Genomic DNA, 26287 nt, shown 5'->3' with positions numbered 1-26287 from the left:
CACAACTGAGGTTTGTAGATATCAGCTGTAGCTCAGTGCAATCGACTGCTTTCACTTTGTGATAGTCAGAGTGTCAAAAATTACATCTTCATAATCCACAGACCTAATTGACAACAGGTTTACAGTGAAGGAAAAACAGCTCTGTGAATTAGCGTGAATAACCATATCATATTTGGAAACAGATGTTGCTACTCGGTGTTTGAAATATCATTTTTGGGGGGGAGAGCTTTGAACACAGAAAGTTAAATTCCATGTGGATTTACTGTACTGCAGAGACGTCAACAAACCTCAGAAGATCACAACAACTAAATGATCTCGAAAGCTTCTCTGAGGCCGAGCTGGAAACCATGACTCAATTGACAGAGAATGAATCCCTGTGGATTTGATAACTGATTGGTTCGTTAAAGACATATTTTAAGAAAAAGTACCAAATTTCCCGTCATTCCAGGTTCTGAACTGTACCGATTTTCAGCTTTTCTTATATTTTTGTGGGTTTTTTTTAGTTTAGGGAAGTTGTGATGAGCATTTTTCACTATTTTCTAAAAGAGACTATCAATTAATCAAGTTGCAGCCCTACACTGAATGAATCTATATATAATTATTATGTTTTGGGGTATAGCAGACACTTATTATACACACATTATATCTTGTTGGGGTGAATTTAGATGAGATAAGGCCACAAGTAACAACTATTTCTTTATTGATTGATTATTTAAACTACAAAATATCAGAAAATAGTGACAAATGTCCATCACAGTTCCACCTTCGAACTGCTTGTTCTGCTCAGCACTCAACGATTTTACATTTACAACGATGTCAAATAGAAAAAAACAACATTTCTCACAATTGAGAAGTAGGAACCAGCGAATATTTGGCACGTCTGCTCGATAAACGCCTTCAATGATTACTTGATTGTTATCTAGAAGATCTGAGCGGACTTATTGTTTCAGTGCTGAATGACAGACTGATTGGCTTGTTTTCATTTTGTTTCATATCTAGCTTTGTGTATTTGTGTGGGTGTGTTTGTAGATAGTGCGTCTCTCTGCTTTTAGTGCCACTGGCTCCAAAGTTGGACGCTACCATATTGTTTTATTGAGGTCAACAATTCCTGAGGTGGTGCCTGAGCTGTGGGCCAGTTTTCCTGGCAAGCGACGAATGCGGGCCGCACCTCCGCCCGTTTCGTCGAGGTTAAGCCTTTACACACTCGACTGACTCCTAATAGTTGAGCAAATAGCTGCCCACAAGCCTGATACTGTACTCGCTGCCCGAAAGGGTCTTACTGGACTCAGCTGAATAAATAACTCCGATCCTAATATCGCCCTGCACGGCAGCTGGCTCGTGTTTGTGTAATTACCGCCCGCTCGAGGGGGAGCCTGTGTGATATTGGACAGTTCCTGAGCTGCTTTAGGTGAGTTTCCCAGGCCCGGAGCAACAGTGCGATGTATGCAACACAGACATCTATACTGTTTATTGTGCTACCGCCGTATGCACGCTCACTACCCTGCAAGCTGAGGAGCAACCCCGCTGTGAAGACTCAAAGCGACCCAATTATTTCAAACTTTAACCCAAAAACTTTTGATTCCACCTCCAACTGAGGTGTCACGCTGAGAACTTCACTACCACCCCCCTTTCACCCACTCACAGCAACTCTGACAGGGCATTAAAGAGAAGCTATGTGCACATACACAGGTATCAAGTTGAGAGGAGTGGCCAGCTGGAAAATATGTGACCATAGAGTGCAGCATCTCTTGGCTCCGGCCTCTCGACTTCGCCCTGTTCTCAGACTGCAGGCTGCGAATTCTTCTGCAGGGGGGGGGGGGCACAAGTGGTGCTGCAGAGTACTGACAGCAGAGAAGTAGTGATAGTGTGTGTTTGACGAGGCAGGAATACAAGGCAGGGGGTGCAGAGCGCTCAATCAACATACAGACACCACAGACGTGAAACTGTATGAGCCGCACATACCACAGGAGGGTTATTACAGGCAGGAATCCTGTGTGTGTGTGTGTGTGTGTGTGTGTGTGTGTGTGTGTGTGTGTGTGTGTGTGTGTGTGTGTGTGTGTGTGTGTGTGTGTGTGTGTGTGTGTGTGTGTGTGTGTGTGTGTGTGTGCATTGAAGCTATTTTCACACACTCAGGTTTAGGCAGCAATTGGCCATCACCCCACAACTCCCCTTTACTCCCTGTACAAGCCTGGATCGTGTGTGTGTGTAAGTGTGTGTTTGTGTGTATGTGTGTTTATGAGGCCTAATTTTTTTTTTGTATGAGCACAAACTGTGTTTCGAGCTGCAGCACATACCACAAGAAAATGCCAGGCAGCATGCGAGTTTACACAGCAGCCAGCCGCAGCCCTTTGTCATTGTCAGCGAAGATGATTTACACTGGCAACCCAACACTTGAAGCAACAAAAGAGGCCGATGAGCCGAGCGGCGATGATGTGAAGGAGTGGACATGGCTGCTCTGTCTGGTTGCCTTGGAAGGCCGAGCACACTCACCTGCTGGGCTGCACCCCCCCCCCCGCCCCCCACCCACACCTTCTGAAACCAGGATTTGTGTACTCTCTGACCCTTCACTCACAAAACTTTTTGGAGATGTTTTGAAGCGACACAAGTAAATGTTTTGTCCCTCAACTTCTTTCCAAGCTTTTGCATCTCCTCTCCAACATCTGCCAATTCACTCTGCTGTCTCTCCTCAGTCTCGCGGAAACTCGTCAAATACTTGGGGAGGGTTGGCTGCACACAAACACACACACACACACACACATATATACGCACAAACACATAGAGCCCAGTTGTGCAAAAAGCAACTTAGAGGGGGGCGCCACAGTGTTGACACCAACTCCTCATCTGTTAGGGTTACACTAAGAGTTCCCTAATGCACCTACTGGCAGCATTTTTCGCTTGTAAATCTATGAAACAACTCGTTCCCTCTGCTTCCAAATGGAAAACTGGAATAATAAATATATCTGGCCTCATTTTCTCTCCTCAGGTGTTTTATTTCAGAGCCGCCCCGCCGCTAATCAGCTGCTTTATGTAACAGAGCAGCAGGGTCATGTGTAAGGAGCACCTTTGAACTCATATCTCCCTTTGCCAAGATTGCGTCATTTGTCCCTTGTGGGCTGTCTGAGAGAGAGTGAGAGGTAGAGAGGCAGAGAAAGAGAGAGAGAGAGAGAGAGAGAGAGAGAGGAGGGAAGGCTGAACAGGTGATCTGAAGTTGCTGTGCTCACCAGTATTGCTCTGACAGCTGTGTTTACACAGCGGCTGATAGACACCATTTGAGAAATCTACATGGGTGATATTTGGGTTGAAGTTGAGGCCATTTTCACAATGAAGCAGCATTTGATCAATCTTGATGTGATAAATTCTGCTATTAAATTAAAAAAAAAAAAAAAAAAAGATTAAATAAAAAAATTTAGGTGTCAAGGTGCAGATGTGCTTCTGTGACTAGTTTAAGTCATTTCCTCTCCTCTTCTAGGATGAGCACACAAAATGATATTGCCATGCCAGCAGACAAAGTAAACAAGAGTGCAGGCATGGTGTGTTTGAGCTGTTTGAATTGGGGGGAAAAGAGAGGCAGAGATGGGGGGGGGGGGCTGTAGAGAAATTCTGGGGAACACACTAGGGGTAAATATCTACTAGTGACACAAGTATGATAAGCACTGGTGGTGAGGATAAGATCCAGTGTGCAGGCAGCTTCAAGGCGCATGTTTACACACACACACTCAGTTCAGAGGCCGTTTGTAAACAACTACAACCCGTTTTCTAAAGAAGTGTCAAAGTGTATAACAAAATCCCAACTATTTAAAAAAGGTATGAGGCGTGCAGCAGCCACGTCGCGTACACAAAGTATGTAAACTTGGCCTACCGAGCTGTAATAGTTTTCAAATAATCATTGCATACCCCGAAACACAGGAATGAGACATGTCCCGATCTGCAGTGCGTCTCTGCAGCCACTGCCACGTTTCTCTTCCCGTGCGGAGCCTCATACAGTATTGAGTGTGTGTATGCATGCGTGAGAGAGCGTGCATGAGTGTGTTTTTAAGACTTTTTTTTTTTTTTTTGGGGTGCTGCTTACTTTTGCATTGCAGGTCCACCATGGCCTGGTACCATTCGTCCTGGTCCGCTTCGTTCTCTGCGGCGATGGCGAAACTCTCTGCCCGGGTGTAGAGCACGATCATGTGCTTGTTCTTGGAGTCGGCCCGCTTGTTGATGTTGAAGCAGGTCTCCAGCGCCACCGCTTTCTTCGGGACGGGGGCCTTGCCGCGGAATTTCTTCTCGCTCTCGTAGTACTCCAAGCGGGCCGGGCCACGCTCCGAGGCGGCCCGGAGCACGAAGTACCGCCGGTGCATGGACTTCTGCTTGCGGAGGTAGCCACTCTTCCTCACGTCCTCCAAGCTCTGGTTCTCGCACACTTGGCTCTCCATGACACCCCAGTATCTCCTTTATTTCTCCAGTCCGCAACTTGTTTTCTTCTTCTTCTTCTTTTTTTTCTTCTTCTTCTTTTCTCTTTGTATTTCTGCAAGTTTTAGCGAGGTAATTCAAACATCCCCCGACTCTGCTCCCCTCCCTCTCTCCCACATCAACGCAGGCATGTGAGAGGGGAGGCAGGGGTCGTGCTTGGGGAAGTCCTGGAGGTTAAATCCGAATTATGAGAGGGGTTTGTTGTCGGGTTGCAGGTACTACTTAGTTTCCTTCTTCTTTCGGTTGTTTTTCTCTCTCCTCCGGACGGCTCACACGGAGAAGCACATGCGGAGCTCCCCCTACTCTCCACTACTACTACTACTACTGCTGCTGCTGCCGAGTGTTTCCAAGCGCTGTCTGAGCGGTTTAATCCCATTTACTGCACATCACAGAGTACAGAGCCCATCCTGCTGCACGCTGTCTGTCTGTCTGTCTGTCTCTGTGTATGTCTGTCAGTCAGTCTGTCCCCCTACCCCTGCCCTGCTCGGCTCGGCTCTGGTCCTGTGGCTGTAGTGAGGAGCGGAGCAGCTACCGAGGAGGAGCAGGACTGTCACTCACCGCTGTACTAGTACTCTGGAACACGGGGCGTTCACGGACCTTGCCGGAGCTCAGAGAACAGAGCTCCGCACTAGAGTTTGCATTCCACTGCTTTGTGGTTTAGTAATAATAAATAAAAATACACCACTGAATAGTATTTATACTTCATACTTAAAAAGTGGGAATTACGTAGAGGATTAGTAGAAAATACTATAATAAAAAAACATAAATAAGTAAAATCTTAACTAGAAACTGAACTCGATTTCAGTTGTACAGTACACAGTGAACATACGCTACATATATAAAAGTATGAAAACTAAAATAGTAATGTATGTACATAGGTGTTAAAATGCTGGATGCTGTTATATAAACAGATCAAATAAAATAATTTAGTAGAACGCAGTTGAAATCATATAAAATATGCCTTTATCGGATCATTCTTGACAAATACTGTGCATTTATAAACACTTAAACATGTACTTATATGTAATTATAACTAAAATATAGTTTGTTATGAACCTTTTATATAAAATGTTTATTATGCTGCTTATTAATCCTAAATAGGTCAAGTGTTGCCAACAGGAAGGAGATAAATGACTAATTACTATAGTGGATATAATAGAGTTTGTCAGTTTGTGTATCAAAATGCTTTAAAAATATCAGACGATTGAGTAGTAGGAAATCTCCTCAAATTCCACATTATTCTCTAAAAAACAGAGGTGAAAGTTTGCAATTAATCAAATTATGTCCAACCAATTGATTCACAGTGAATCTACGGCCTGTGGGCCTCTGAGAGTTTAAGTCCTGCAAGGTACTGCAGTGTATGAAATGTTGCTTTTGAAGTTTGTTTTCTAATTGCATTTACTTAATTCAAAATACCCCCCCCCCCCCTTGGCTTGTTTATCTTATCTGATTCGCGTGTGCTGCTGTAATGTGTGAATTTTAAGATGGGAATCAGTACAGTATGGCTCTCTTAGTGCATGTTCTGATTTATGTCATTTGAGGTGCATTCATTTATTTCCCACCGCACATGAAGGCAGCATGAGCTCCAGAGTGTGTTGCAGGGATGTCAGTGTTGAGTCCATCCTGTTCCATTTATTGTTAAAAAAAAAAAAAAAAAAAAAAATCCCCTTCTGCCCTTTATGAACATGTAAATATTTTATCACAGCTTTTTCTCCTTAAACCACCTCCGTGCAGATTCAAACATTTCCCACATAAAATCTTTAACACAGCAGAAGGTCGTGTCATAAAAACAATGCAAATCCTCCAAAATCATGGTGAACTCATTTGGGGAAGCAGTCGTTTTTTTTTTATTGCGATTACTGATTCCTAAAAACTGAATAAGCTGCTGTAATTAGACAGATGAAGAATTTCCAGATGTGTCTACACTGTATGGCTGAGTAGATACATTTCACTGAATAACACAGTTTTTATACATATATACACATTTTAGATTAGCGTGTGAATTTTAAAGCGCAATAAATCATTCAGATGACTCATAACAGTCATTCTGATGGTGGTGAAGGGTTTCTATCTTCGTAGTGTATGCTTATGCAGTATGTATGTTGTTATGCAATATGCATCCAAAAGTAACCTTGTGCACGAGGTCAGGGAAAACTGAATGCCCTGCTCCCCCTGCTGGTTAATTAAGTCACTGCAGCCACTCTCAACACACTCAAGAACTGAATGCTTGGTGATTTTGGTGACACATTTTCTTAAGAATTAATATAAAAAAAGAAACACAAGAAGAAACCGACTTAAGAAGCAACAAACTGATTTTATGAACATGAATACTTGTCATTACAAAGACGTTGTTACATGAATCTCTCACTTTTTTTTCTCTCTTTTTGGCAAAAATATTAAAGGAAATAAACTTTTTGCCTCCAAGTCAACTGAAAAAAAAAAACAAAGAAAAGAAACAGTATTTTGGTCCGGTACATGAAGCCATGACGTTTTTTTTTTTTTTTTAATACACGTTTAAAGTTGTTCTGAAATTGTTTTTACATTCAGTAGCATCTCCTTTTTAGCCCTCTAAGCGCATGCAGCCTGAGAGTGGAAAACATACATTATCCTTCAAAAAAGGAAAAACCTGACAAAAAACAGTGACGAATGCAAACATGTCCCCCCCCCCTTACACACACACACACACACACACACACACACATACCCCACTACAGAGAAAAGCCTGTTTTTATCTTTTTTTTCATACGCATCAGGAGGCTGTTAAGGCGGTTATAACCATCTGTAGAAACTCGTGATGCTGGGTCGGAGTTTTCCGGCTTTTCCTTTGGACGACTGAAAGACTTGAGAGTTTTAAAGCAGGAGACAACGCTGACGGATTTACTGTTTCTTCTTCTTTTCTTTTTTTTCTTCTTTTTTTTTTCCTTTTGCAATTTAAAGCAGGAGATGAACGCAAAAGTAGCAGCAGCAGCAACATTGTGGTGTGATATACGTGAGTTTCTCCAAAAATTATAGAGGCGTCGTTTTTAACTCGTGACTCCCACAGAGCCCTGAGGTGGCATCTACTGGCACACAAACACCTTCAGACGTGACGTCACATGGTACAAACACAGCAGGCTCCCATACAGACACGCTGAAATTTCATAATTACATTCATGCCTTTTTTTCTTTTTTTTTTCTCACCTCCTTCCACACACACGCACACCCACACACACACACACACACACACACAAAACACGTAAACACAGACAGAAAAAGGAGAAGGGGGAGTTAAGACGGGGAGGTCTAAGGGGTTCTGCATGGGCGTCCAAAACCCTCCTCCTCCTCTTCCTCCCCCTCTGAGGGTGAAAATACTCCAGAGGCATTGAAATGGCAGCGACTACTCAAGTTCACTTCTCCCTCCTCGGTTCCCAGAGATGGATGGGAGGGTGGAGGAGTGAGGAGAGGGGGGGGGGGGGGGGGGGGGTCGACGGGGGTATCAGATGAAAGGGTTTCGCGACGTCCCTCGACTGGGGTAAACATTCCCCTGAAAGAAAGAGAGAGAGAGAAAGAAAGAGAGGCAGGGTGAGAAAGAGATGGGAGGACTTTACTACACTTCCTGTATTTTAGTAGGGAAAAGACAGCTGACAAAAAATACAAATCAGCCCCCCCTTTTTACCCCCCCCCCCCCTCCCCTGTGCTCAATGCTCAAGTGCCACTTGGTGCTCCTTGTTTGCCAGGCAGTGAACAGGGGTACTCACTGTAAACGGGTTCACCGACATAGGACGAGGGACTTTGGGCTGAGAGTCGGATGCAGGGAAAGAGGCAAAACCTGAAAGATATGTGACATGATGGGGAAAAAAAACATGTTAAATAAATTGTGTGAAAATAGAAAAGCAGAAAGCACAGATGATAAGGAGGAAGAAGCAGCAGCAGCTCTACACTGGCTGTGTGAATCAGTATTACTGAGCTGTCACTGGTCACTGTTGAAACACTGAATCATCTGTGTTGTATCGGTGCCTCGCAGCTTCTCACTGTTTCATCTGTAGACAGTGCACATACAGCACAGTACAGTGTATGTTCAGGTTTTCATTTGTGTGTTGAATATATGAAAGAGAGGCTGTCATATTCCTTATTTACTGTCATTTAAAATCCTTTTCTATTCCTCTTTAGTTTTGGCCTTGGCTTTCTTAAATGGGTCAGAATGTGCAGAACAAACCTACATTATGAAGATACTGTCTCATAAAAAGTAACTTTATGTGAAGAAATAGAAATAGTTGACCAAAAGTCAAATATATTATAGCTATAGGAGCAAGAAAGTTTAATAATTAACCTGGAAAGAAAAGGCTTTATGTATATTATGTGATTTAGGACAGACTGAAGAACATTTTATGCTTTATTGCATATTATATGACACCTTTAAGTAAAACGTCCTACATCTCTGCTGACTGAATCCGGTTGGATCCATAAAGAAAACTTTATATGTTGCTCATTTGCACTGTTGTGTTATATGTAAGCATTTATGTTTCGCCATGGCAACAATGTTTTTTGGTGGCTATGTAAATAAACTTGACCCTATTTTGTAATGACATGTTACAAGAGGTGTTTATCATGGTAGCAAACTGAAATAAACATGAACTCACAATCATAAAAAATGTCCTTCATAACTTAAGACAGAACTTGTTACAGTTATCTTGACATTGTCAAGTTAACTGTAACAACTTCTGTTTATCATGCAACACAACAATGTGCTGACACAAATTCCAGTGCACAAAATATCATACGTACGATAGCAAATAAAACAATAAAAATAACTTCACCATTGGCTTCCTGGTTATTGGCTGACTCATGAGGAAATGCATTCTGGGCAGCAGGTGCTGGAAACGAGGTGGACGGTGGGAAAACTGAGGTGGGCGAGGTGACAAACGCACTGGAATCACCTGGAGAGCACACACACACACACACACACACACACACACACACACACAAACACAGAGTCAGATCAGACAGACGTAATAAATCCAGAAAGAAAAGACAAAAACTGATTTAACTTTTACTGTACTGGTTTTAAAGTAAAACACACGTAAAACAAAAGTATTCTTTTTCTATTAGTTACTTTATATGTATTAAGCCCCGGAAGCGACATAAAGCAGTCAAAAGTATAATAATATAATATATAATTATGTTCATTATATATTATTACTACTGATTTCTGTGTGTAGTGATTTATATATTATTTTGAATATTATTTGATTTATCAGTTATCAAAATTCTTTGGAAATTCACAATTTTCTGGTGATCTTCTAATAAATGCAAATTATTTAAATGACAAAACATGTATACTTTTTATTTTACATTTATATTATGTAATTTTTCAGTATTTTTGTGGGGGGGTTTATAAGTAAATACTTTATACACACAATCTGGAACATGTAACTCTGCACAGTAAATCCTAAAACACATAACATTGTTTAATAAATCAAAAGATTGATAATAAATTCGTAATTTTCATGATTTTCTAATCATATCAAATGCATTACATGACATTAAAAGTCTAATAGATCATAAGAGAAATGATACAAAGCTTGTGTTGACAGAAACCTTTCCCACATGTTGAAAAACTTGCAGACAGATGTCGCAGCGTTTCATCTGAAGGACTCTGAACATGAGTCTCACCTCCTGATGAGCTGCTGAAGGGGTTACTGGGGGAGAGGGCAACGGGCTGCTGGGAAGCGGAGCTGGAGCTGGAGCTGGAGCTGAATGGGTTGGGGAAATCTGAGACACACAGAGAGAGGGGGGGGGGGTTGACGGAGAGATAATTCACAGTGTTCGGGGTTAACTGGGTACATTCTTGGCTATTCAGACCAACACCGCTCTGAGTCACAAGGATACATCGTAATTAAACGTGTTGGACGGCTTTCAAGCTGAAAGAACTGCATGTGAACATAGTGCAGGTCTGCAGGAGGGATCAATGTGGTTCATGCCGGCTACCTACTTGCAAAGGTTTGGGAGCTGGAGACTGTATCGACACCGGGGGAACTGGGGGAAAAGTAGAAAAACAAGAGGGTCGATCAGATCAGAATGTGACCTTTAAAGGGCTCCATGCAGAAGACTTTTTTTTTTTTTAAAGTTCAACAAAAGCTGAATTGGCAAGATTAAATTTTTCTACCTGGCAGGAGTAGAGCTGGATGACAACCTGCTGCCAAAGAGGGTGCTGTACTGCGGAGGGCCAGCAGGTGGAGCTGCAAACAAGCATTTCACACAGACAACAATATTACCTCTGGGCTCTAATCAGCCTAATTTAAGAGATCAAGTGCCACTATTACCTTGAAGTGCAAGGAGACAGAGACAGGTCAAACGGCTGATCTTAAGCATGTAAGTCATGAGAGAACAAAATACGCTGAATAAAATATTGTTTCTGTGTTCAACTTGATATTAATCAAAGTGGGCCGGGGCAGAAAATCAATAACCTCTGCACTCTGCCAGGCAGGAGGAGGCTGCGATCAAGGAAGGAAAACAACAAAGCCTCTTTTAGCAAGCTTGAGGGCTCCTCACATGAATCCTGTGCATTAAGACAGCCGCCTCGCTTATTAGACAAATCCAGCTGTTTTTAAAGCAGGTCAGATACATGTCAACAAGATCCTTTGAATCAGACTGTGCACGATCTGGAGCACAATGAGCATAATTCAGCATTGGCATTTGGAGTAAGGATGTTATGCAACCTAGCTGAGCTGGCCGTGACAATCTGGATCACACGCATACTCAAACTCTGCCTCTGTTTCTATCTTTTACCCAGTGGTGAAAGAAGTAGGTCCCTTTAGTGAAACACTAAGTAGCAATTCAAACACTCCTTTACATGTAGAAGTCGAGCAGTTAAAATCCTAGTTATTTAAAAGTATCACAATTAAAAGTACTTCTTCTGCAGATAAATGGTCCATGATACTCATATATCGTTAAGCATTTAACTGTTGTAGCTGGTCGAATGAAACTAGTGTGAACCACTTTGTATATAGTTACATAGGTAGTTGAATCCAGCAGTTCACAGCCGAGGGGAATTAAGGTTCAGAGGATAAATCTAAGTTCCTGTAGTGGGAAAGGAGCTTAAGGCGTTGTGAAAATTGGGGTAGGAACAAAAAAAAAAAACATTCACATTCATATTTATTCTCTAATGTGTGGGGCTTTCAAAAAAAAGGATATTTTATCCATTTTGAGCCTCATTTATTCAGATGTTTATTCTCATAGACATCTGAAGTGTGACAAAGGCCCCAACCAAACACTGTATTTTTCATAAAGGGGTCACAAGCCGGGAACAGCAACAGTGTGAGGTATCTTATACTGTATGCTTGTTATATTTTTTAATATAATATATAAATATTTAAAGTAACAATGTTTGTCAAATTAATGTAGCGACATAAAACGTACATGATTTCCTTTTGAATTTTAGTAGAAGTATTAAGTGTTTTTCATACCTGCCGGCAACGGGTCAGAGAAGACGCTGTCCAGGTGTGACACCGCAGCGTACCTGTCCATGGCGTTGGAGCTGCCGACCGGCGTTGTCGTCGTCTGGCCGACACCAGGGGCATGCTGATGCTGCTGGGACAGAGACTGGGGCAGATGCTGCTGCTGAGGATGGTTCAGACCTCCAAAGTCCACGCTTAGAGACTTGGGGAAGGCTCTGAAGGGCCCTGTGGCCCCCGAGGCCGACACTGTACGACCTGAGAGAAAGAAAACAAGATTGAGCCTCAGCGCAAAGACATCAGCTCAGAGGCTCATGTGCTCCATTCAAGTGCTGTTCACAAATTAGAGCTTTTAAACCTGTGGGGCCAAAACCACTTAATTTTTAAGTTATTTTTAAAAGTATGATTGCAACTCCCCAAAGTCAGTTTAAGGCTATGAAAACTAAAATATAAATAAATTCAGTATTGAAGTGGTAAAATAAAATACTATATTAATCTTTGTGCTTCAAATGGTTTGAAACAATGAAAAAAAGCAAATAAAACATGAAAAAGTAAAGTTGAAACATTGGAAACAATGCGTGACAAAACAATCTGCCCTCATAGTCCATTTAGTAGCTTTTCTGGCACGTTCAATCATATCACATGATCTTCATCAGTGAACAGAGTTTGCACCATTTTTTTTTCTGAACACCAGCAAACTCCACCTGCTGATGAAAGTCATGTAATGTGATCGAAAGCACAAGAAGGGTAACTAAATGGATCTTGAGGGGAGTGTTTTGTACATTCTTAATCAGATCGATTCATGGACATTAATCTATTATGATTCACATATTATATGTTATGTACCAATGTATAAATTATATTATCATCATCCATACAGCCAAATGTTGTTTAATAAAAAAAGAGGATATGCTAACTCATGCTATGCTAACATTTCCATGCTATGAGGGTAGTCAAATTAAAGATTAGTTTAGCTTTTCAATCATAAAGTTTGTATTTATTTATTCATTTTATTTCTCAGGGACAGTGCATCTTGATAAATATAAATAAATTATAAATATACCAGAATTAGCCAGAAGGCTTTTCATCCATAGTCCCTAACCGGGTGTGCAGTTGGCAGCCTAAAATCAGTCTGAAATCTGTACTTTCATCTAACCATGGTTAGGCATGAACAAAAAAATAAATATAAAAACTGCAGCAACAGCAAGCCAAAATATTATTGGACAGTTTTCAAAGCACATACCACGTGAATACAACTGGGAGACAGTAACAAAGGCAGGATATTAGCATGGTTAGCATCTTTGCAGTTAGCAAGCTTTCCACAAACGTTAGCCACAAAGCATGCTAATATAAACTGCTAGCAACTGGGGCTTGGTTTAGAAAACAGCAGCAAGTTTTCTTCTGTCAGATAAGAGTCCAAACTAGACTAGACTTGACCTGATTATATGCAGCTATAAAGCATGCAAAACACAAGCTGCATGCTTTGGGGATATGATCATACACTCCTGCACATTTTCGAGATACGGCCTATCTTTGCGAACATACCTGAACTTCATGGAATACTTGTTTGTGACGCTAATGTGCATCGTGGGATTACAGCTGTGCCCTACATAGTTTTGAAGTGCTTCAACGCCAACGTGGTGCGAAATATCAGCGTCCCTCTACTGAGGGGGCAGCTATGGGCTATAAATAGCAATACTTTAAACTTGTTCTTTTTTCTCTGAGGGAACAGTGTCTGTGCATCTCTCCTTGACCCTCCCCAGCCTTCAGATCTGGGCTTTGAAGTGGGCAACCTGAGTGATGAAGAAAAATATCGACCCCACTTGCAGCATGTGACACCGGTCAGCTATAACTCAGATGGCCAAATGAATGAACAGTGCCGTTTGTTTTTCCTCAAACTGAATCCATGTGCATGTAAGGGGGCATGGGCAGCACCAGAGGGGCCCACAGATCAGCCATCTATTATGAATGATATAGCGTAGAGAAGCTTATCGATCTCAGCCATACAGCACACACTCAAACCCATCGGTTGGTGCCGTGTCTTACCTAAAGTGAAGTGGTTTTTGAAAGAGCTACTGGCTACGAGGTCAGAGACAGAGAGGAAAGGGAGGTGAGACAGAGACAGAAAAAGACAGAGGGAGGATTGGAGAAAACAGAAGAGAGGAAAAAGTGTCACTGATGTCATATTAAATTGGTGTCTCTGCTGTCATCTGTGGCCAGCTGAGCAGTTTGTTGAATTATGCTATTCATGAAAAGCAGTGTGCTACGATGATGACATGGATGCATTTTTAACCAATGCGGTGCTGTAAAATGATGACGGACAGCTAAAGGATAGGCTCATAGGTTTTAAAGTGTGTTAAAACAACAGTCAGGTGTCCATATGTACACCGAAAGAGGTTTTCCTCGCTGTAATCATTTCTCCTATTAAAATGCACTTTCAGTATAAATGGTAGGGGGTCGCTTATTTGAGTCTTCATCATTCTGAGTTAGTCACATCAAGTGAATATCTACGTTGGCCGAGACCCGCCATAGCTGCAAATAAAAGTAATGCTGCAAACAAAAAGAAACGCTGCTGCAAATAAAAAGAAACGCTGCTGCATATAAAAGAAACGCTGCAAATAAAAAGACACACCGCATCAAACAAAAAAAACGCTGCAAATAAAAACAAACGCCGCTGCAAATAAAAGAAACACCGCTGCAAACAAAAAGAAAACACCGCAGCATATAATAAAAAAAAAACGATGCAAATAAAAAAAGACACAACGGAAGTGGATTACCGGGGACTGTTTTTGCCGAAACACCGGAAGAAGAAACAACAACAACAGGACTACGAATTGGAAAACGAACTAGAAAGTAAGAGAAAATGGTAGTGTTTAATGTCGCTACATGTACTTTCCGGCAGCTTATTACTGTCGTTGTTGTTATTGCTTGTACGTGTAGGTCAGGAAAAGACGTAAAAGGGACCGTATATGGTTTGTTATTTGTGTTATTACATTACGTGTTGGACTAAATTCATGGACATATTGAGGAAAGTATTTCGATGTTATGGAAACGGATTTCATATTTCACAAGAATGGATACTTGGCGAGCTGTACAGAAAGTCCTGAGTCATAAGATGATCGTTGTGGATAAAGGGAAGACTTTGAAGGTATGTAGAGATTTTAGCTGTTTTTACTTTAGCTGAGTGGCTAGCCGAGCCAATCGCTAATACTATTACGGCTGTGAGCAACCAATATAATTCGTGACGGGTCTTGAATGAATCAGGGCAACCTATGCTTTCTAACAATGTACAGCATGAATATATATGTTTAAGGGTTGGTGTTTAAAACATTCAGAAGGACTTGTGGCTACCTCCCAACCTCCGACCCGTCCCGTAGGCGGAACAGCGTGTTTTAAGTGTCTGCAGTTCCGATCCTCATCCCCATGTTGGCTGAAACAGACAAGTCACCCTCAAACATGCCGAAAACCATATTGATGTTTGGTTTGCAGTTAGTCATCCCTAATGTTTATGTGGCTTTGAGGATGTTCCTCACGTTGCCGGTGTTACAAATCAACTGGTTTTCACGTTAACTGGTTTGTTTTATTTTACACAATGTTGCTCCAACATGAATTACAACACACGGACGTAAACGTGTCCAAAACATCAAATGCGTGCTTTTCCTCGACCATCTTTACCAAACGTGATCTTTGATCATCGTGAAATGTTTTTCAGAGGTGCAACAAGCTGGACCTGTAAGGTGCTAAAGTGTTATCATTGCAATAACAGTGGTCACAAGTTAATTTGGCCGTGGTGTGTTGACAGTCGTGGCTATGCAAACGTCATTTTTAATTCAACAGTAATTGTATGACTTTATGATAGTTGTTTGGTATGTAGATATGTGGTCCTGTTGTTGTTGTTTCTTCTTCCGGTGTTTCGGCAAAAACAGTCCCCGGTAATCCACTTCCGTTGTGGCTTTTTTTATTTGCATCGTATTTTTTTATTATATGCTGCGGTGTTTTCTTTTTGTTTGCTGCGGTGTTTCTTTTATTTGCAGCGGCGTTTGTTTTTATTTGCAGCGTTTTTTTTTGTTTGCTGCGGTGTGTCTTTTTATTTGCAGCGTTTCTTTTATATGCAGCAGCGTTTCTTTTTATTTGCAGCAGCGTTTCTTTTTGTTTGCAGCATTACTTTTATTTGCAGGCAGCTATGGCGGGTCTCAATATCTGCCACATTTACAGTCTTTTTAGCATCAAATTCCCTCTTTGTGTTTCTTCGGACAGTGCTTCCCGGTGAAAATAGAAACAAAAAAGGGGACTTTGACACTAAAATGACTGTAACATTGAAAAATATTTACTTGATTTGACTCATTTGGAAGTCTAAAGGTTCATATTAGCTTTCAGATACATTTTTAAGTGCATTATGAAGGGATCCTCAAATGATCCAGTATGAACTGTAGGAATGATTACAGCAAGAAAAAACTCTCTTTTACTGTACTCCTCTTTGTCCTTCCCAGAATGACACATAGAGCCAACAGTATCATTGGTGAGAATCAGTGAAAATACTGTACAGTGTGTGCCGGACACTCTGGGCAACATGGTACCAACATGGAAACTTTCCAGCCCACATAATTTCTGGATAGAATTTAACATTGTTCAAAAGGTTGAAGTATCTATCCTTTTTACACGAGAATGTAGGCATGTCTCCTTCCTTAGAGCACAATCAGATGCAACTGGAAGAGAAACTTGGCCCACAAATATCTCAAAACATTGTGGCAGCTAATCAGTCAATTCGTTTGTTTCATTGTCAATATGTGTCAGTCATCAGCTTCTACAATTTATGCCTTATTGAACTAGCATTCAATTGGCAAAGCTCTTTCCAGTATTAGCTGAAATCAGTTTAAAGGTTAAGTCTGCCAAAAAAATGTCAACAAACACCATGCAAAGCCTGTCTGTTGCAGCCTCAGGCACCTTTGTACCCATTGAAGGTGTAAATAGTTTCTTTAAAAAAAGGAAAAGTTAATTCATAAAACAGCTGGGCACTGTAGTTTTTAGTAAATGTTATTAAATCAATAGTAAATAGCACATTTGTTGGGGACTACTTTTATCTGTGGATTAACACACATTGCACTAAGAAGTACTCAGAGCTGAAAGACAGTGTATTTGGGATCGACTCAAAATAAACTACAGTACCCATGTTCATTGTAATAAAGGAACATGTCACACAATGTAACAGTGTGGCTCATTTACATGGTCTTAATCATTTTCGGACAATGATGGACATTTTTGGGGTATATGAAGATTTAGCATTTTTTACTTGTTAGCATCAGTTCATTATTGGTTTTGTTTTTTTCGTGGTATTTGTTGACAGTGAATATCTGAAAAATATAAATCATCACCCAACTGGAGGACTTCTAAACAGGAGTTTTTAGCATCCTCTTAAATGTATGTGGCACAGTTATTGTAAATCAAACTGACGCTGTGACCTTTTTTAACATCGCCCACTGATTCTCCAACAATGGAAGAAAGACGGCATCACCATCCCATAAACTTGTGTTAGATTAAGATATGCCACATCATTATTCATTTTATAGCTAAATAGAGACCAGGAACCAATAGAAAGTGAGGCATTCGGCGGGGGGGGGGGGCAGACCTGAGGGCCGTGGGAGGGCAGGGAAGGATGGGGCGTGGCCTTGACCTCCCAGCGCTGATGACAGGGAGCCCGGGCGCTGTCTTTCTATCCCGCAAAGGGTGGGATCTGTACCCAAGAGAGAAGACAATTTACCAAAACTTAAACTTTAAATCAGAATCATTCCAAAAATATCAACCCGATGGAGATCAACCTCACACCTTTCAGAGGCGGGTCTCTGAAGCTTTGGGAGCGCGAGGGCCGAGCGGTGAACACGTCTGTTCGCATGTCGGCAGGTGAGATGGCGGGGGCTCGATCCCATGGTGGCAGCTGGGACTGAGGCTAGTGGAGAGAAGATAGATTGATAGAGAATGAAAGAACGAAAGAGAGCGAGACAAAGAGAGAGAGAGCAGATGGGAAGTAGAAAGAGAGACACAAAGGCAGAAGAAGTCAGGCTCTTTCATAGTTTCTCAATAATTCATAAGCAGCAGCTTTGATGTGGAGGCTACCTGGCCCTCTCACTGTCCGACCCATCAGTCTCTGTCTACCAGCCGCAGTGAGGAGGGGAATTCAGGTTGTTTCTTCACCTTCTATTCCCTTTTTCTTTTTTGGCACTCTTTGAACTACTTCTCCTTTCACTTCCTCTTTTTCTACCACACCTACCCAGTTTCTCTCTTGAATCGTCATCCTCTCGCTTTCACTCCCCTGCCTTCATCTCCATCACTCTCTCGCTCCATTACATGCACAATCAGTCCACATTTAGCCGCTCACCAGCGTCCTCGTGGACCTGGCGTTGGGTGGCATGTTATGGGATGGAGCCTGGTTGGCTAATGGACCATGAGAAGGGGGTACAGCTTGGACCCCAGGGCTCCAAGGACCCTCCACATCCCTCCGGTTCTTACTTTTGGAAAAATGCCTGAAAAAAGACGAGATATAAAAGTGAGTGATTTGCTGGCTTCATAAAGATCACACCTTAAGCATAACATTTATTTACTTATAAAACATGAAACCGGTTTTATATCCACACACTGAAAGGAGATATTATCCTCGAGTAGGCATCTGTGTTTCAGAGACAACTGCAACAGTGGATGTCTAATTTTGGAACAAACGTCATTAGTTGTTGTTTGGATCTAATTTTGTCCTGGTATGCCCTTTCACTTCTAGAGCTGCAATACTAAGTCAGCTAATCTTTAAATCCAATAAAAAAAACATTAATGTGTAACTATTTATATAATTGATTTAGCTTATAAATTGATTCTTCAAGTAAAAAATGCCAACACAAGACAAGAGTCTACTGCCATGCTATCTAATCTGTTTATATTGTTCACCATCATAGCTTAATGTTTGCATGCTAACATAAGCTTGCTAACACCTTCATTCATATAAGGCAGGCTAGCTGAACATACAAGCTCTTATACAGTTAGAGATGCACCGATAGCCAATACAGGCTCAAATAGCTGGATCTGGTTTCGCATTATTTCAGTAAATTTATATCCATGTATTTATTATTCATTATATTCTGTTTTACAAAGCTAGGAAAGCGATGTTTAGGTCAAGTCTGATGTTGCCTTACACATTAAAGAATGATCCCAGTCTCTTCTACACAGTGGGGCAAACGGCTTATTAATCAAACAATGGTATCGGATCGGTCCTCGATATTTGCTGATACCCAAAACCCAATTATCAGTATCTGAATTTGAAAAAGTCGAATCATTGCATCCTTTTTATAGTTCAATGAAATCAGAATGGAAAACATGGAACAGAAACAGACCATTTGCAACAATTTAGATTGGTAAGGCTTGGTTAGTTTACCGTCTTAGGTCATAAAGTATAGGACAGATTGAAAGTTGACTTGATGATGGCGGTGAATGAAAAATTGAGGCATACAGTTCATCCTGAGGGGGACTTGAATGTTTGTACCAAAATTAATTGCATTTCATTCAATAGCTGTCAAAACATTTCACTCAAAACTACTAATGTGGCGCTTGAGGGAATATCAGGGCGTCACCAAAGTCAGGAGGCTTCACCCTCTTAAGAATATGAATATTTGTGGTAAATTTCATGGGAATTAATCCAATAGTTGTTGAGATATTTCAGTATGGACCAACAGATAAACTGACATTTCCATAGAGTCATATTGATATTATAGCTAAAAATCACCGGCTCCAGCTTGTCAAATTGAACTTTCTGCTGTTTTTCTTCATCTTATATTACAGTAAACTGAATATTTGGAGTTTTGGACAATTCGTCAGGAGATGTAAGCTTAGACTCTGAGAACTTGTGACTATTTTCTGATATTTTATAGGTCAAATTATTGGTAGATTGGTTGATTCATTGTGTTTACTAGCAGTATGTAGCTGATTAAACCAAAACCTCACCATTTCTTCTTCTCATATTTGTCCTGGAGGAACTCTTTGAACTTCTGAGAGTCCTTCATGTCGGAGCAGCCGTCCGTCTTTGGGTCAAACACACAGAGCCAAGTCCTCCTCCCAACCTGAACACACACACACACACACACACATACACACACACACACACACACACACACACACACACACACACACACAAAAGTAACAATCTCATAACGTGAGCATAAAATCAAACCACATTGCTGTTTTTTTGTTTGACATTTCAGCTCAGGAGATATCTCACAAACAGATTTTTCTCATCAGTGATTCATCTCCGGCGCAAAAGGCAGAGTGCGGCAAATATTACTGCCTATGAATCATGATCACTCTTCATAGGAGGAGGAGGAGGAGGAGGAGGAGGAGGTGGAGGAGAAGCTGGACGACACACACCTCTACCTCTACCTCTCCTCACATTACATACTTGACACTATTGACATACGTACGCACACATATCCTGGCCAATATTGGAATAAAGAGCACTCATCTTGATAGCCTTAATGTAACACTTCACCCTTTATGTGTGTGATATAAGCCGAGGGGTGTGTGGATAAGGAAGAGGAAGAGTAGGAGGAGGAGGTAATGGACGGAGGTTTGGGCGGGACCAACAGTGTTTGTCCTTTTTGTTTCTTGGCACCGTGTGAGCCAAGCAGGAGCATTCCTCCAATCAAAAAAAAAAAAAAAAAAAAGCCCGACCACAATGACTAGTTCATATTTTACATGAGAACCAGAACCTGAACCTAAAACTGCAACTAATAAAAAATAATTAAACACATCACACACAGAAACACAATGACCTCAGATGGGTTTTGGGTTATATTATACTCACTTCGTTGCCATGGTTCTGGAGGAATTCCACTTCCTGTTGGGAGAAGGTTGTCATGGAGATAGACTTGACTCTATGGGGAGGGTTGAGGCCTCTCCTGGGACACAAGATGAGAGAGATGGACTTGAGCGATCAAAGAAGAGGCAGTAAAATGGGGAGATGTGTTGTCATTCCTCCCCTCTATGGACGGATGGGACAAGGGAGAGGGGTGGGGGGGGGGGACAGAGCAGGTGGGAGGGGGAGATGTATCTGACAGGTGACTGTGGATTTAAAGGCATAATTGCTGTGAAAAAGGTGCCCCACACACACACAGACACACAGACACACACACACACACACTGACCGTGACAGAGCAACCTCTTAATTGTCTCCATGCTATATATATGTGTGTGTGTGTGTGTGTGTGTGTGTGTGTGTGTGTGTGTGTGTGTGTGTGTGTTGGAGTGGGGGGTGGGGGGGGGGTGACAAAGTGGGACACTGCTGCACATGTGCAAGATTGCGCAATATAAAGTGCTGAAACCGCCTTCCTGTGGAGTGTAATTGGGACTAGGCTGAACATGCAGTACAAAATGTGACACACACACACACACACACACACACACACACATACACAAATATACACGCCCACACTGGAGAGGAGCCTGGAGAGAAAGAGAGAGGAGAAAAAAAAGAGAGAGAGAGGAGAGGAGAGGTGAGTGTCAAACCTGCACCATGACGAAATGAAACGTAACTCAGAGCTGGAAAATGACCAACTAGCGGTCTGTCGATTATGAGGCTGTTGGAAGACACGCATGAGAGAGAGAGAGAGAGAGAGAGAGAGAGAGAGAGAGAGAGAGAGAGAGAGAGAGAGACAGGCAGACACTGCGTAAATTAATTTGTGCACACATCCTTGGGCTGTTGCACCAGCACTCCCCTGCAAGAAAAAAAATAATAACATAAAAATAACAAGACTATAAATCTGTCCCTGAGTGGTGCATGCATGGTGCAATCTCAGGGCCTGACACTTTCTACTCTACAGCAGCTCCACTGATGCTGTTATTGACCGTAAATAAACCCCCCACAACTCACAGCATTCCGGAGCACGACGTGCACACGAAGCTGCCCACCGTGATGTCGGTGTAAGTCACCCCGGGCTGGCTGCACTCGAAGCAGTGTTTGTTTACTCCAGACTGGGCCAGCTCACGGACCTTACGGGCGCAGATCTCCTGGTTGTCCCGGTGCTTTCGGTTCGACATTGTAATCCTCCCGGTTACGGTGCCTGACAGGCGGGTCAGGCAGGCTCAGTGTATACCCTCCGCTATCCTCCTCCTGGGTCTCCTCCGTTCACTGCGCCCGCATTATGGAAAACGCTTTTTTATGCGGCTTCAGCGCCCGATGCGAGGCAGCACAGAGAGGAGAGGCACGTCAAGTTAGATAGAAACAACTGCACACAAACCGGAAAACTGCAGATCTGTTTCAGAGTAAAAGCGAATGACAGCTTTAGCCCTGTGGTTTCCAACCTATAAGGGTCACACCCTTATGAGGGGTCGCGAGATGATACAGGGCAGGATAGGATTAAGATCTTAAAAGATTAAGATTTTAAAATGTGTTTTTGTTTTTGATACAAAATTGTGATTGTTTTTGTCATCATTTCTTCTAGTTTCTGCTTTATTTCTTTCTTGTGTATTTCTGTATTTTACCTCTTCGAGCCTCTAAAACTAAATCAAATAAGGTTACAAGGTTAGTCAATTAGTATATCTATCTAAACTATTTTTTCTACTATTATTATTTTTTCTATTTTTTTAAGCAAAATTGTAAAAAAAAAAAAAAAAGAAAGAAAGAAAAAAAAGTCTGGTTTAGGCTTCTCAGATGTGATAATTAGTTTTTTATTTGTCTAAAATGATGATAAATATCTTATGGGGTTTTGGACTGTTAGTCAGACAAAACCAGACATCTGAGGATGTCATCTTGGACTGTGAGGATCTTTAACGGCTATTTAACCGATGATGAATTGATGAATCAAGACAATAATCTGTAATTTAACTGGTAGAGTTAAGTGAGGAGGGGTCCCTGGTAGACTTTGCTTCATTTTAAGGGGTCACGGGTCCAAACGGTTAGGAACCACTGCCATAGACAATGGCCACTATAATACTTTTAGGTTGCCTGTTTCTTTAAAGGATTTGTTCCAATACAGCTTCTGGTTACTTCATCAAATCTGTTAGTAGGTCAAAGTATTTTGGAGCTTCTCTGTGTATATTCTGTAAATCAGTTATTTGGTCAAGGTTACTCTCTCATAAAAACCCTAAAATAAAAAAGAGAGAATGCATTACTATTAAATCTTCTTTTTGAGGTCAAAATTTGACACTTTGGAAACAGCAGAAGGAAACAGTGTTATCACAGTGGGGGTTGAATTGAGGGAAACTGGACTTGGTTGTAGATACTTGAAGACATAGTCTCTCTTTAAAGGGACTTCTTCACTTCAGTGACTGGTACAACTCCACTTATCCCCCACCTACAATGCCATCCTTTCATCCCTTCCCAGAGGACTTAACAACCATTCACATATGACCTCATGTGACAACTCCAACGACTGTCATTTCAACAGCCAGGAGCACTAAACGAACCTGTGGTATTGATGACCTTGATAATGACCCCACAGAGGTTAAATACTTGGTACTCCCCTCCAGTCACAAATAACTGAAGAAGGCCCTTGAATGTGAGGCGAAATGTCCAGCTGCCCTTAATTCAGGCATCCTTGGATAACCATGACCTGGATAATTGAGAATCTTCACAGACAATTTCATTACAAGGTCCATTTAGTAACATTTCTTGGGCTTTTCATCATGTCACATGTTCTTCATCAGCATGGAGTTTCCCCGGTTGTCATGGACTTTTAGATTCCACATTTCTGAACACTTAAGAAACGTCTCAGCCATGTTTATGGAAAAGTCAAGTGCAGAAGATCAGAACAGCTATGAATGTATCTTGAATATGTTTGTTTGTGTTTATTTATTTATTCATAAAGGCTTGTTTGATTATTAACAGATAAACTTGTCTAAAATAGGCTTATCTTTGGCCTGTTTACAATCAGAACAGGCTGCCTTAAATCTGTATTACCAACCAAGCAAAGTTGATAACTGCCCCAGAGGCTCTGACTCTCAATGGCCCTGAAGACAGTTTTATGAGACAGGCAGCATATAATTTGATTAACTAGCAAATTCATTTGTTTAATTAGTTAGTAAAAGACAACACTAATAAATAACAAAATAAACTGAGATAATCAGGGCCTTCAGGTGGTCTCTGAATTTGTATCTAATCTTGAGGCCTTGTTTTGTCTCCTGTGTCAAAATCTGTAATACTTTTAATACTTCAGTTGATATTTTAAGGAACACACAGAAAACCTGGGGCAGGTTGATTTCTGAGCAACATGCATTGAGAGAATGTGTGTTGGGACCCTAACAGGCAAATCTGGTGTAATAATATTGTCGATTTACAGCATAGTTGATTTTTTACTACTACTGGGTGCCTTACATACCCAAATCATAAACCAGGTCAGTACTGAGCTGTTAAAAGTCACTCTTTAGGAGGAAAGCGATATTAATCATATATTTTCCTATTTCTGTCGGTTTCTGTCAGCCCTTTATATTGAAAAGCCTACCGGTAGTACTACCTTGGTTTGTGCAAAGCTCAACACTTGGACAAAAGCGTAGGGGATCTCCTGTCAACGACAAATAGGAACCTGTCGAGCAGCCAAGTTTGGCATCGTCCTACAAGCGCTTTTCTTCTCCTTCCAGTATCAACAGTCTGTTCTGATTGTCTCCTTCTGCTGCGCTCTGTAGTTGCGCCATTTGCGCACACGCCCCCGTTTTTTTGGCGTAGCGCTCCACTCCTGACGCTCCAGCGCGCACTGGAAAGGGGACAAATTATTTTAAGAAACACGGCTGAGGACAGCTGGGGAATAGGAAAGACATAGTAAAATGTATTTTTATCTATATATTGATGAATATAAAATGATGATAAAATGATAAAAAAGTGAGTTCCAGTTTGTTTTTGGAGCACATGTTTAGTTTTTCCTTTTTAAATCTGTTCTTGTCCATAAAATAATATCCCCACGCTGACCAGAACATTGATGAACTGCATAATTTTTAACATGGGCAATTAGCAAGCTCTTCATCTGTGAGCTATTTGTTTTGATGAAGCAGCTTAGCAACACAACAGAACAAACTACGCCCTTTCTGTGACGTCTGTAAAGAAATATTATAACACGGGCGGATTTCAGTCACTGACACAATGAGAGAAAAAAAGTCCAGTCCAGTGGTCAAGGAAGGCATCACATCACATCAGCCTCTGGCAGACAGACTGCTTCAGGCAGGAACCGATAACCTCCAAAGTGAAGGCAGAAAAACATCTAAACAGACACATTGTTTTGACATGAGCCAGCCAGTGACTGCTTATGGTCAGCAGGGGGCGCCACACACATCGATAGATAGATAGATAGATAGATAGATAGATAGATAGATAGATAGATAGATAGATAGATAGATGGATAGTAAGTGTGTCTCTGCATTTGACCAGAAACACATTATGAGATGAGCAGAGACAGGCAGGCCTGTTAAGCTGCTGTAATTACACTTCCCTGCTCAGCAGCTGACCACAGGCTTCTGTGTGTGATTACAGCAGCCTGTGATGATGACAAAGTGCAGATTACTTTACTGTTGCCCAACACGCTGAAATGAGGTGTTTTGTCTTTATGACCTGTAAATTATGGAAGCACTGTTCAGCCAGGAACCAAACAAATGTGAATTTGAATTTCAAAGTTTCTACTCACTGTCTTTCTCTTAATTTTTACTTAAAGTCACAATTTTGACCTTGTGTTCCACTGTCACACAATATTGACACAAAGTGCTCACTTACTTTCTGTTATTTGTGATGTACCACCTTGACTTAGTGAAACACAGCTTTGAGTTAATAGCTATCTCATCATTTTGACTTTGTAAATCTTCATTTTGACTTCTGACTTACTATTTCTTAATTGTGACTCATACCTTGTAACTTCTGCTTATGAAATCATTGGTTTAGATTTAGCATGTCATATTTTAAATCGGCAAGTTAATATCATAATTTTTGACTCAGCATATCAATATACTGACATGTCATCTCATATTTTTGGGATTAATAAATTCTAGTTTTGATTTAGTATCTTGTAAAATATGAATCTTCCTACATGCTAAAGCATCATTTTGATTCAGTAAATCACAATTTTGATCTAAAAGCTCATCAATTTGGTTTAGTAAGTCTTAATTCTGACTCAGTAAATTTGACTTTGTAACAAATTTCATTTACTTTAAGTCTTCTTATTTTTATCAGGCTACTTTTTAATTGTCTTGGCACAAATGAGCTTCCATAGCCATTGGATTATTTGGCAGAGGGTTGCTTACAGCTCTATCTGTACACCTCAAAAAAACCAAAGTTGTTAGACAAGAATTCACACCCAGTTTCTATGCATGTGAAGCACACACTTCACTGAAACTGAAAGATCAAATGCACAAACAGCAACTGGAGAAATCAAATGTGGGCTGGAAAAATA

The 26287-nt window shown here is 41.2% G+C and overlaps 2 protein-coding genes across 7 annotated transcripts in view; both read right to left on the bottom strand.

Annotated features, from left to right (window-relative positions):
• si:ch73-335l21.1 (insulin receptor substrate 1-B) overlaps window positions 1-4959 on the bottom strand; it is a 49952-nt gene extending 44993 nt beyond the window's left edge. For both annotated transcript variants that reach the window (XM_053342884.1, XM_053342883.1), the window contains exon 1: window positions 4070-4959. In XM_053342884.1, the coding sequence (XP_053198859.1) occupies window positions 4070-4418 (349 nt within the window). In that variant the 5' untranslated portion in view covers window positions 4419-4959. The remainder of the gene's footprint in view (window positions 1-4069) is intronic.
• A 1790-nt stretch (window positions 4960-6749) lies between these two features.
• Window positions 6750-24499, bottom strand: agfg2 (ArfGAP with FG repeats 2). Of its 5 annotated transcripts, none has more exons than XM_053342888.1 (14): window positions 24371-24499; window positions 20725-20818; window positions 19869-19984; window positions 18262-18406; window positions 17712-17832; window positions 17515-17619; window positions 13935-13967; window positions 11901-12146; window positions 10601-10673; window positions 10427-10470; window positions 10033-10206; window positions 9252-9371; window positions 8193-8263; window positions 6750-7978 (listed from the first exon to the last, which is right to left on the bottom strand). In XM_053342888.1, exons 2-14 carry the CDS (start codon window positions 20776-20778, stop codon window positions 7931-7933), a joined length of 1350 nt encoding a protein of 449 aa, XP_053198863.1. In that variant the 5' UTR covers window positions 20779-20818; window positions 24371-24499; the 3' UTR covers window positions 6750-7930. The 5 variants fall into 5 exon arrangements, with proteins under 5 accessions (XP_053198863.1, XP_053198860.1, XP_053198862.1 ...); XM_053342885.1 differs by lacking the exon at window positions 24371-24499 and adding an exon at window positions 21790-22369; XM_053342887.1 differs by lacking the exon at window positions 24371-24499 and adding an exon at window positions 21790-22369 and having other exon boundaries at window positions 10108-10206.
• Between the last annotated feature and the right edge of the window lie 1788 nt (window positions 24500-26287).

Source organism: Scomber japonicus, chromosome 22 (assembly GCF_027409825.1).
Source record: "Scomber japonicus isolate fScoJap1 chromosome 22, fScoJap1.pri, whole genome shotgun sequence".
In the NCBI taxonomy this organism is placed as follows: Eukaryota; Metazoa; Chordata; class Actinopteri; order Scombriformes; family Scombridae; genus Scomber; species Scomber japonicus.
Note: the sequence above shows the minus strand (reverse complement) of the source record. Positions and strands in the feature narration are given on the sequence as shown.

Excerpts from the sequence above, each read along its gene's own strand:
- agfg2 (XM_053342885.1), bottom strand. The coding sequence starts at position 21,956 with ATGTCGAACCGAAAGCACCGGGACAACCAGGAGATCTGCGCCCGTAAG. Across the intron at positions 19,985-20,724 it reads TCCAGAACCATGGCAACGAA|GTTGGGAGGAGGACTTGGCT; the intron begins GTGAGTATAATA and ends GTGTGTGTTCAG. Across the intron at positions 12,147-13,934 it reads CAAAAACCACTTCACTTTAG|GTCGTACAGTGTCGGCCTCG; the intron begins GTAAGACACGGC and ends TCTTTCTCTCAG.